At 45.7% G+C, this 12,541-nt stretch overlaps 1 protein-coding gene across 1 annotated transcript in view; it reads right to left on the bottom strand.

Moving 5' to 3' along the window:
* The window catches only part of ISM1 (isthmin 1), a 56,335-nt gene that overhangs the window by 14,883 nt on the left and 28,911 nt on the right, over positions 1-12,541 (bottom strand). The window contains exon 2 of the mRNA XM_065402106.1: positions 2,569-2,808. Coding sequence (XP_065258178.1) covers positions 2,569-2,808 — 240 coding nt within the window. The remainder of the gene's footprint in view (positions 1-2,568; positions 2,809-12,541) is intronic.

Raw genomic sequence — 12,541 nt, forward strand, 5'->3', positions numbered from 1 at the left:
AGACTACCCTCCTCTAGGAATTCATGAATATATAACTGGGAGGCTTCTAGTAGCAGAAAGCATGTACACCTCTACCCCGATATAACGCTGTCCTCGGGAGCCAAAAAATCTTACCGCGTTATAGGTGAAACCGCGTTATATCGAACTTGCTTTGATCCGCCAGAGTGCGCAGCCCCGCCCCCCGGAGCACTGCTTTACCGCGTTATATCCGAATTCATGTTATAGTGGGTCGCGTTATATTGGGGTAGAGGTGTATTCAACATGCAGTCAAAATATACACATTTACTACCTAGGCCTGTCGAATACTGGAATGGTGTTAGGTCCAAAGCTGTAAAAATTTGGAACATTACAACTTGTCTCTGAAGTAATGGAGTATCAGCTTTGATACATTTTGTTGTTTCCTAATATTGTCTGTGACTAATTAAAGTACACCTTTATCTTTAGGCATGGATGCCTAATAGAGAGATATATACATTGGTAAATTTGTGGGTAGATGGGTATAGAGTGCCAGGAATTTATTTAATAAGAGAAGTAGTTATAATAAGCAACAGAGGGTCCTGTGGCACCTTTAAGACTAACAGAAGTATTGGAGCATAAGCTTTCGTGGGTGAATGCCCACTTCATCAGACGCAAGTAATGGAAATTTCCAGAGGCAGGTATAAATCAGTATGGCGATAACGAGGTTAGTTCAATCAGGGAGGGTGAGGTGCTCTGCTAGCAGTTGAGGTGTCAACACCAAGGGAGGAGAAACTGCTTCTGTAGTTGGATAGCCATTCACAGTCTTTGTTTAATCCTGATCTGATGGTGTCAAATTTGCAAATGAACTGGAGCTCAGCAGTTTCTCTTTGGAGTCTGATCCTGAAGTTTTTTTGCTGTAAGATGGCTACCTTTACATCTGCTATTGTGTGGCCAGGGAGGTTGAAGTGTTCTCCTACAGGTTTTTGTATATTGCCATTCCTGATATCTGACTTGTGAGGCAGGCCAGTCCTCGCCCACAGACAACCCGCCAACCTTAAGCATATTCTCACCAGCAACCACGCACCGCACCATAACAACTCTAACTCAGGATCCAACCCATGCAACAAACCTCGATGCCAACTCTGCCCACATATCTACACCAGCAACACCATCACAGAACCTAACCAGATCAGCTACAACATCACCGGCTCATTCACCTGCACGTCCACCAATGTTATATATGCCATCATGTGCCAGCAATGCCCCTCTGCTATGTACATTGGCCAAACTGGACAGTCACTACGCAAGAGGATAAATGGACACAAGTCAGATATCAGGAATGGCAATATACAAAAACCTGTAGGAGACCACTTCAACCTCTCTGGCCACATAATAGCAGATGTAAAGGTAGCCATCTTACAGCAAAAAAACTTCAGGACCAGACTCCAAAGAGAAACTGCTGAGCTCCAGTTCATTTGCAAATTTGACACCATTAGACCAGGATTAAACAAAGACTGTGAATGGCTATCAAACTACAGAAGCAGTTTCTCCTCCCTTGGTGTTGACACCTCAACTGCTAGCAGAGCACCTCACCCTCCCTGATTGAACTAACCTCGTTATCGCCATACTGATTTATACCTGCCTCTGGAAATTTCCATTACTTGCGTCTGATGAAGTGGGCATTCACCCACGAAAGCTTATGCTCCAATACTTCTGTTAGTCTTAAAGGTGCCACAGGACCCTCTGTTGCTTTTTACAGATTCAGACTAACACGGCTAACCCTCTGATACTAGTTATAATAGTGCATTATGTTTTTGTAAACACATGTTTTAGGCAGATCAATATTTCACTAAATTATTTTGGTTAAACATGACTTCTTATTAATGCAGATTTTTCTTTGAGACACTAAATTAAATTGCTATTTTTTTTCTTCCTAACCCTCTGTCTTTAATGCAAGTGACTTGTAGTAAATTATTCCAAAACCAAGAAGAAGATTTTGACTAAAAACATATCAGATTTTTGTGGAGAGAGGGACTTTCTACTCAAGGGGGCTGCTGCTAAGATTAACATTTAATTCTTTATTTTCTGAACAGAGGGCCAGATTTTGATCTCTAGGTGAGAATCTAATCTATAGTCATTCCACTGTAACCTGTGGAATCAGTTGAGATTTACACTAATGTAACAAATGAGAATCGGACCATAATTTCCAAGATACTAGTTTCCTGATTGTCACATTGCCAGTGGTTGGCCACAAAATAAAAGAGGTAAAACGCTGCCCAAAACCAAAGAATGGAAAATATCTATATGACAAGAGGATGAAAGAAAGACATCTGCAAGAAAACTATGATTCTATCTCTAGCTCTGTGCAGTCAGTGGCATTCATAAAGGGGCTCAGGGGGAAGTGGGATCGGTACATCCAGGTAGGCAAAAAGTATTTAGACTATCTCTCCACATAACAGCACTATGGGTTGGGATACCATACAGAAGAAGGGTATAAGAAAGCACAGCTGGCAGTGACTAAGGGACTGAAGCAAAGCTTAAAGCTGATGTGGTTGGGTTAAGTCATTTTCCATAGTGTGTAAAATATCACAGTCTTAATGAAGTGTGTACCTGAATGTTGGGGTTTTGCCCATTGATGTCTGCTTTTGATAGGTCAGGAAAGTTTGGGAGATCCAGGAGGAAGGATCTGGGTCCATCTCTTTGTAATGATGTGTGTCCATTTTCCTGCCTGAATCGCTGTTTGGGAAATGGCCTGTGTGCTGCCTGGTGGTCAGGATATTGTCTTCTGTCCTTGGGGTTTAATGTGAAGCTGGTTTGGGGAGCAGAATGGCCATCTGCTCCCAGGGTGTTCTGGGGAGAAAGGAATACAGTCAGATAACACCATTAGTAACAACAGTAACAATAAAACCCAGCCTTGGCTACTCTGACCCCTACCTCCAACTTTTAATTGATGAAGATCATCAAACAGACAGCATGTGTGCAAACAGCAGAATACCAGGACAACATTGCTCAGGCAGTCTTTGTACATTCTGCAAGGTGCATACAAATCCTTACATGTACATCCCAAAGCTAGGCACCCAAGTATATAAAATGTAATGCTAGAATTTTCCAAAGAGCTCAGCATCAGCTCTCAGAGAATCATTCCGTTACAATACAATTAATCTGTCTGCAGATTGATACTAAAGTATAGCCACCTTCAGCTAATGTATGTGTTTCTGACAGGCATACTGGTTTAAGGCTTTAGATTACTGTTAGATAATGAGTAATTTACATCAGTATCTTGGAGCACTGTGATTAAACAGTTTCCCAGTCATGTATGTCTGACAAAAAACACTATTGCTGCTATAAAATAAATTCAGACAGACAGAAACCCATGAAGAAATGTGACATTATACTGTTTTGGGGCAGGGTATCTGATACTAGCAATGATTTTTATTGCAAAATTAAATATCCACTTCATAAAGGGTTTATCCTGTGATTTCAGAAGCATCTTAATTTTCTACACTAATGCAGCCTGTGTATTTGGTCAGAGGCACTACATAGCTGAGGGAATTAGTAATAGATATGCACAGCCCTACATCTCTGTATCATTGGTTTAAATTCAAATTCAATATTGACCTGTAGCTCTTGTAACAAGGGTGTGACACACAGGATTGGTAGTAAGAGACTCAAGTATATTTCTACCTGACCTGAATTGGGGTTACAAAAGTTAATACCCCTTCACATAACAGGAGTGAGTGGCTACTATTTTGCTTACTGCCATTCAATAGTTCAGTGCCCGAGGTAAGATAAAATGGTGGTTTTAATTCAATCCTTAGCAGGCAGGTGTCCCCATTATAAAACCATCATCAGTTATCACCAAGACCAAAGGCTGAAAGGAAATGGAGACTGGATTCCCTGAGCAGCACAGAGACTATGCAGGTGAGATGAAGGAAATGGCTTTCAAGAGTTAGCCAGCACCAGCTTCTCGGCTCTCCGAGCTCTGGTCAAGTGTAGGTAGTCTCTTGGTCTATCCAAGGCTGTGATCAAGTGTCTTGATGTTTTTGGTCTTTTGGCCTCGAGATGAAAACCTTGTCTTTGTTTCTGGGACCTTGAAGTGAAAAAATTTTCTACGTTATTTCTACGTTGATAGTTAAATTAGGTTATAGCCTGGCAGTTCTTCTGGTTTCCTCATTGTTTTTGACATTCAAATTGCTACAGCGGACAAAAATTCTGGCTTCCAGCTGTGACTGTTAAGAAGGCTGCATCACTTACTACCCGACAATTAGATGGTTACAGTAGCTCCTGCACCTCTATGGCCTGCACACAGGTTACTACCGGGAATGAGTGCACTGAGCTTTAAAACAAGCTCCAGCTGGTCGAAAACTCAGCATCCCGCCTCACAAGCAACATTGGCTGATGAGAGCACATCACTCTGGTCACTATTTTGGTTGTGCATGTCACACAGGGTCTGTTTTGAGTTTGAATAAGCTCCTCCCCGCCCCCAAGCAGCATAAGTTACACTGACGTAAGTGCTGGTGTGGTTGGCGGGAGAGCTTCTCCTGCTGACATAGCTACCGCCTCTGGCGAAGGTGGATTTAGTATGCCGACGGGAGAACTCTCTCCCGTCAGCATAGAACGTTTTCCCCAGATGGGCTACAGCGGCGCAGCTGTATCGGTGCAGTCTAGTGTAGACTAGCTCTAAGCTTAACTTCAAGTATTCAAACGCAACACTCTTCATTGCGGAAGGTGTTCACAATTTGTATTCCACATTTCTTTATGGAAAAGTATAGCTGCCTGCCTTGTTTTGGAAGAAGGGCCATTTGAGATAGCAATCTCCAGCCAGTCTCTCTGACGTTATGAAGTCTCTCAATCAGGCAGATGGGTTTCTTGTATAAATGAGGCATCTCCTCTAGATTCCTAAGATGTGCCAGTATTTCATTTCATTGAAAAGGATTATTCACACCTTTTACATTTCATAAAATAATTTTAAGCCTTTACGCATGAATGCCACCTGCTAAAACAATTCTCTTTAACCCATGTGGAATCATAGATTTATAGCTCTTCAAAATGGGAAAACAACTAAGATTTCTGAGCTCTCTGAAGTATGTATAATATACACCAGGGGTGGGCAAACTTTTTGGCCCGAGGGTCACATCTGGGTATGGAAATTGTATGGTGGGCCATGAATGCTCATGAAATTGGGTGTTGAGGTGCGGAAGGGGGTGAGGGCTCCGGGGTGGGGCCAGAAACGAGGAGTTCAGGATGTGGGCTCCGGACTGGGGCGGTGAAGGTGAAGGCTCCAGCTGGGGGTGCAGGCTCTGGGGTGGGGCTGGGGATGAGTGGTTGGGGGTGCAGGAGGGTCTCTGGGCTGGGACCCAGGGGATCAGAGGGCAGGAGGGGGATCAGGGCTAGGGCATGGGGTTGGGGCACAGGAGGGGGTCAGGAACAAGGCTCCGGGTGGCGCTTACCTCAAGCAGGTCCTGGAAGCAGCGGCATGTCCTCCCTCCGGCTCCTACGCAGAGGTGCAGCCAGGCGGCTCTGCATGCTGCCCTGTCTGCAGGTGCAACCCCTGCAGCTCCCATTGGTAGTGGTTCCCGGCCAATGGGAGCTGTGGGGGCAGCGCTTGGGGCAGTGTGCAGAGCCCCTATGCATAGGAGCCGGAGGGAGGACAGGTCGTTGCTTCCAGGAGCCGCGCAAGCCCTAGGAACTGCTCCCCGGCGGGAGCTCGAGGGCCGGATTATAATGTCTGAAGGGCCGGATGTGGCCCCCGGGCCATAGTTTGCCCACCCCGATATACACTGACTGGAGCATATTGCTAATGGCCATATGACAAGGCAATTCCAGCAGCTCATTAGAGAGAGAGACTGCCACACTAAGGCAAGCTTTTGTTTGAGGAAGACAGTAATGTCCTTGTTGCCCTGATCACAGATAAGGGTGGGATAACAGCTCAGTGCCAGGTGTCAGATTCTCATTAGCAGTTGTTCATTTAGGCGCAGTGTGAAGAAAATAAAGATCAAGTGCAGAAAGTTTTTTAAGTCATTAGTGGCAGCATGGAGAGCACCCCCGCCTCATTCACTGCCAGAGTTCTACGGCATGTAGCAAGTGATGCAGGGGACCAATGGAAGAGGAAGAATGGTGCTGTGGTGAAGGCTCTGAACTGAGACCCAGAATGTGACCATGGCCTAGTTACTTAGGTGCTTGAAAATCCCATACCCTAATCTGGCTGTGCTCTAGTTCCTCACCTTTAAAATGGGGAATAATGGTAATTCATTGCCTCCACAGGGGTTTAGTGGGGATCACTCTGCATGGGACCCAGAGGTTGGGTGAGCCATATGGGACCTTGACACTGTGGGAATTTGAGGGTGCTGGGCAAGAGATAATCCTACAGACAGGAGAATTTCCTTATCTGCTATGCAATGGAACTTTTTAGTAATTAGATTTGGAACCTTTCCCCCCTTGCTCTTCTGCCTCCACAACAGCGAGAAGCTAGCAGCACAGAATTGCACTGCCACTCTCTCCTAGTGGGGGGGGGGGGGGGTGTAATATGGGATTGAAACAGGAATGGGAGCACTCCCTCTACTTTTAATAGCATCAGCCAAAGAGGAGGGGGGCACTCTATATTTTCAGCAGCGGCAGGGAAGCTGTCCTTCCTCTCCCTTATTTTAACCTCTGCTCCTGAGTTGGAAGTTCAGCTGAGGCAGAGAAGTAAAGGGAAGGACCGGAGCAGGATAGGATATCCTGGAGGAACTACTCTTTCTTTCACCCAAAAGCATTTAGGAGATCGTCATAACAGACCTGTTATTTGCAGATGATGCAACCCTCGTGGCTCACAGTGTTGATGCCCTACAACATCTCATAACCAAGTTCTCCGATTCATGCAACATCTTTGGGCTAGCCATAAGCTTGAAGAAGACTGTTATCATGCACTACAGCTCTTCAGAACCAGTTCCAGATATCACCTTAGATGGTATTCGTCTGGATGTTGCTGACCAGTTTTGCTACCTTGGCTTTACTGTTACCAGCAATGTAGATCTTGATGCTGAGCTCACTAATAGAATCAGCAAAGCAGCTAGGAACTTTGGTCTTTTGCAGCAAAGTTCCTAGCTGCAAGACAGAGCCTGGAACAATAACAAATTGTCAACTAAAGTGAAAATCTGTATTTATGAGACATGTTTTATCCACTCTTGTATATGGCTCAGAAACATGGATGACTTATGTCAAACATACCAAAAGACTAAACAACATTCATATCTGATCTTCCGTAAAATTCTTTGAATAAGATGGCAAGATGGGGTAACAAATGTGGAAGTGTTAAATAGTACTGGTATGTCATTCATGGGAATGTTGATTAGTAAGAAAAGACTCAGGTGGCTTGGACATGTCAAGTGAATGCTGGATTATAGGAACCTGAAGAGTGTACTACACTCTGAAGCTCATGAAGGGTCTAGAAAGAGGCAGACCGCTGCGCAGACTTTGGGATGCTTGCAAAGATGACTTAGATCTTTTGTATCAGAGGGGTAGCCGTGTTAGTCTGGATCTGTAAAAAGCAACAGAGTCCTGTGGCACCTGTAAGACTAACAGATGTATTGGAGCATAAGCTTTCGTGGGTGAATACGAAGTGGGTATTCACCCATGAAAGCTTATGCTCCAATACATCTGTTAGTCTTACAGGTGCCATAGGACTCTCTGTTTTTTAGATCTTTTGGAATCTCTGTGGATGATTGGGAAAGGACTGCAGAATGCTGCTCTGGTTGGCGGAGTCAGCTTGTAGATGGAGCGAGGTATTGCGAGGCAGACTTGATCAAGCTTTGTGATGACTGGCATCAGAGAAGGAAAGAATCTGCTGCTTGGATTCAGAGCATAGCTAGTGCATGGGTGTGTCCTATCTGTGGACAGGACTGTCACTTGTGCATCGGACTCAGCAGCTATTAAAGAACGCATTGGCGCATACACCATGCTCTGTAAAGAGTGCCAGTGAGTTTTGGCACGTTTGCTTGAGCTCCTTAGCCTAGAGATGAATGCATTTGGAAGTCAAAGTCAAACAGCCCCCAAGTGGCACAGAAATTTATCACAGAAACCTCTCTTCAGCTGCACTGTTTTATATATTTTGGTATTCTCCTTTGCCAACATCATTTTACAAGCTATTTCAAAGATCATGGGCTGAAACTTGACAATACACCACTGCACTTTCATGATGCACCTTGTACAGTACCCTCAACCACCAAGAACTAATAACATTTATTTATTAGGAAACCTCTCAGATGCTATTAAAGATTATATTGCCATCAGACTAAGTAAGGCCTAGAGGCTTGACAGAAAATCATTTTAGTCATTAGGTTTCATTCCCCACCTGCCTTAACAGATTGTTTTGATTTTGAAGAGCTGTTATGTTTCCAGAGCTAGTGATGGCTGAAGTGCAGCCAACTCTGGTTTTAAAACACAACTGGTGTTTAGCACTGTGTGTTAAGTCATGCTATGCAACAATTGAGTACAGTAAGGTTAGAATGATATTGTATCAAATTAAAACTTCTAAGGAAGGTTAAGAGAGGCAGGTCTTAACGACCCACTGTCACAGTGTGAGCTGGGGCTTTACCGGGTTCACGTGGGCCTGGTTTCTATGATCCCACCCACTGAATCATGTGACAGAGCAGGTGACGGAGTGCAGACCTGCTATGAAATATAAGAAGCAGAACCATTTCTCGTTGTGGGAGAGAATGGATAGAAGCAGTGCTGTATGATGTGGCTCTTTATGAATTGGGGAAGTGTCTGGCCGAGCTTCCCTATTGAAAAGGAAGTGCTTCTGTGTATGGAAGAAGGTACTATAGTAAGTGGCTCTGCAAATAGTGGCATAGGGCAGCCTACCAATTCAGGGTCCCAGTCTTGGGTATACTTTCCTCCACCTGGATATGAATAAAAAAAAAAAATCTCTGTACTGAGGGGGAGTGGACTGAAGGAGTGTTTTTAAATTAGACTCTTTTCCTTTGCCCTGGAAGGGGAAGGGCTTTATTTTAGCTAGAAATATCCTGTCCCTGACAAACTCCAAATCAACTGTCCAGCTAGAGGGGATGTTTTGTGATGTGATATGTAAGGTAAGCTGTTGCTACACCTAATGTATGGTTACATTTCTTTAGGACTCCAGGGTTAGTACCCCATGCCAGTGGTTCTCAAACTTCTTTTTTCACAGACCACTTGAAAATTGCTGAGGGTCTTGGTGGACCACGTAATGATCTTTCCAAATGTTGTTTGTACCGTTAGCTAACTATTGTAAAGCACTTTGGATAAAAGCACTATATTAAAAAAAACCCTTAATAATAATTAATGTTTTTTTGTTCTACAAATAAAAACACACAACTCATATTTTAATACCAGTGGTCTTACATTTCTAATGCAATGGATGTGCCCTCTCTCCCCTGCTGGGGCTGGGAAGGAGGGGGGTCTCTCCCTCTCTCTCCCATCACAGCAGCCCCTGAGCTGGGACTGGGAAGGAGCAGGGGGGTCTCTCCCTCACCAGCCCCAGAGCTAGGTCTGGGAAGGAGGGCCGTCTCTCCCCAGCAGCCGCAGCCCTGGAGCTGGGGAAAGTCGCCTCTTTCTCTGGTTGCCACAACCGTGCACATCCCAAATTCCCCCTACCCCCTCTTCTCACCCCACTGCCCCCCCCACCTCCTCCCACTGCCCCCTCCCCCCAAGGCCACCACCTCACCTTACATGTGCGTCTTCTCTAGGGTCCAGGCACCTAATTAGTGGAACCACGCCTGCACAGCTCCACTAATTAGGCGGGTGGCCCTTCATTCTCTTGTGTGCGGCCGCCCAGGCGTGCGCCTTAGAGGGAACTATCCACGGACCACCTGAATGGAGCTCGGTCTGCGGACCACAGTTTGAGAACCTCTTCCCTATGCTGATGGGAATCCTAATGACTAGAGCTCTGCGTGGATATAAAATTTGTATCTGTGTCCCATCTGTGCTCCACAAAAATGGTCTGACTGTTCTTTCGCTGCAAAGAAATATGTAGCAAAAGGAGCAAAGCAGATGCAAAGGCAGCAATGCTCTCGAGTTTCTCTCTAAAAATTGACTCAAATTTCTAGCCGCTGTATCATTATAACCCCCACTGAAATCAGTGGAGCTATGCGGACTTACATCAGCTGTTGCTCTGGCCTGCTGTATTCAGTCATAATATAGTAAACTAGTATTTACTTGCCCCGTGTTACACAAAGCATTGCAAAACTGCCGGTTAGTTTGCAGTACTTCTGCCCAATTACCCACATGTCTGTGCAAGCACAAAAACTGCAATCCTGCTCCCCCTTAGGGCTTGTCTACATGGAGAATCATTCCTGATTAGTTACATGTGTGGCTGCTCTTGATCGTGTGTACACATGGAGTTAATCAGGAAGAGCTATTCGGCTTTAAATCCACACTCTACCTTTATTCTGGATCAACTACTATGTGAAACAAGCCCTTAGGCTAGGTCTACACTACCCGCCTGAATCGGCGGGTAGAAATCGATCTCTTGGGGATCGACTTATCGCGTCTCGTCAGGACGCGACAATCGATCCCCGAATCGACGCGCTTACTCCACCAGCGGAGGTGGGAGTAAGCGCCGTCGACTGGGAGCCGCGGCAGTCGATTTTGCCGCCGTCCTCACAACAGGGTAAGTTGGATCTGATACGTCGAATTCAGCTACGCTATTCGCGTAGCTGAATTTGCATATCTTAAATCGACCCCCCCCTGTAGTGAGGATGTAGCCTTAGAAAAGATGGAGAGTGATGCTAAGTGAGAAGTTAGTACAATGGCAAGGTGGCGTGTCAAAGCTCAAGTCTTTAGCCTTATTACGAAAGAGTAGATGCAGTTGCCAATGCTGCCTGTTACCTTAAACTTAAATAGTCCCTCCTCTTCCTGGGGTAGACTGAGGCATAGGCGCACCAGAATCCCAGCTTTTGTTTTCTACTAAAAGTTTCTAGCCTTTATGCCTGTGAAGAAAAAATCTTAAACTTGCAAGTGTATCCAAAGCAGTGATCTTTCTGCATGTACCTGAAGCAATAGCTCTGAGGTCCGAACTGCCCCATGCATTTCAGTGGGTTTACTCCAAGACCCACTACTCTGCTGGAGAGCTCTGCCAACAGCACCCCTGGCAGAGTACTATATATGGCAGGAGAAAGAGTGCAGTGGGCCTGGGCCCCCCTCCTTCAAGCAACTACACCCTGGTTGTTGAGGTAAACTACGCCCTCCAAACCTCAATCTCTCTGGGGCTTGGTTCATAGGTATTTTGTGATAATTGGATTAGAACAGCCTTGGGGCTGCTCTAGCTAGCTTGTGCCAACAGGCTATGGTCCCCAAGAGACAAAATCAGCTTGAGTGCAGTGCACTCTGGCCTAGGACTACCCTGCTGAAGGAGCTGTGCAAAAAGAGGTGTAAGAAGCCAGCTATGCTGGCTCTAGTCCCACCAGGGACTCCTTTCCACACCCGGTCCAGGACTTGCAGATGACTTTTGATACCTGAGCGGAACGGGGTAGAGACTCTGCCCCGAAGCATTTCTCGTGGCTGCTTGACCTCTTTGAAATAGTACGTTTGGCCTTCATGCGGGAAAGGTTGGACACCACCGCTTCAGGGATACTTTCTCGGCATGTGTGTACGCGCGTGCTGCTGAACTGATTAACAACTGGGTGCTGTAGTGAACACAGCATAAATATCTGTACCAGTGGGATGCTACATAAGAAAACTCTCCCTTGAAAAGAAACCAAAAAGGCAAAGCAGGAAAGGACACAGCTAGTTAATACGAATTCTGCCTTCCCCGTCCATCCCATGCAAGCTCTATACCGTCTCCTGTCTCTTTGCTCTTGCTCATCTTATAAATCTACGAGTGCAAACTGTTCAATTCGCTGCTTTACGGCGTGGCTGAACCACTCCATAGAGTGGGAGCAGATACGCAGAGACATCAATGCATCATGGCTCCTGGGTGGTGGAGTACAATGAGATGTAGCCATTTAGGCCTGGCTCCACAAATGGACTTAGACATTGCAACGCTTAACTTACAGGTGCTTAGAAAAAAAAATTCAAAGGAACGACAATGGGATCCACAAAGACTCGGTTAGGTAGCTAGGCTCCTTATACAAGGAATGGGGAGAGAAATGTGCCTTGCAATGGGATCCATTATGTGAGGCAGGGAGCCACCTAAGTTAGCCAATGGGAGATGCCAATGTGAGGGGTGTGTCCTAAGCCCAGCCTCTCTCAAAGGCAGGTGCCTATCTCTGCTAGGGATCTACAACCAAGAACCCCTCTCCTGGTGTCAGGTGGCTTAGGCACCTGTGTTGTGTCTTGGGAGAATGTTAGGAGTTGTTGGAGCAGGAGGAGTGGACCACCATGCTATAGAGTTGTTCTCACTTGCACACTCTCTGTCCCAATGATTATTTAATTGATTTATACAAGGTGGAAAAGTTTCCTCAGGAGAGACCGAGGGAGCCCCATATCAGAATATCTCATAGCTTGGTACTCAACTGAGAGGTGGGAGACCCCTGTTCAAATCCATCAGGCAGGTGGGAGACCCAGATTCCTGGTGATCATTCTGGCCACTGGGCTAAAAGCTATAAGGTGGACAAAAGCACCACCA

The sequence above is a fragment of the Emys orbicularis genome, chromosome 3 (assembly GCF_028017835.1).
Source record: "Emys orbicularis isolate rEmyOrb1 chromosome 3, rEmyOrb1.hap1, whole genome shotgun sequence".
NCBI lineage: Eukaryota > Metazoa > Chordata > Testudines > Emydidae > Emys > Emys orbicularis.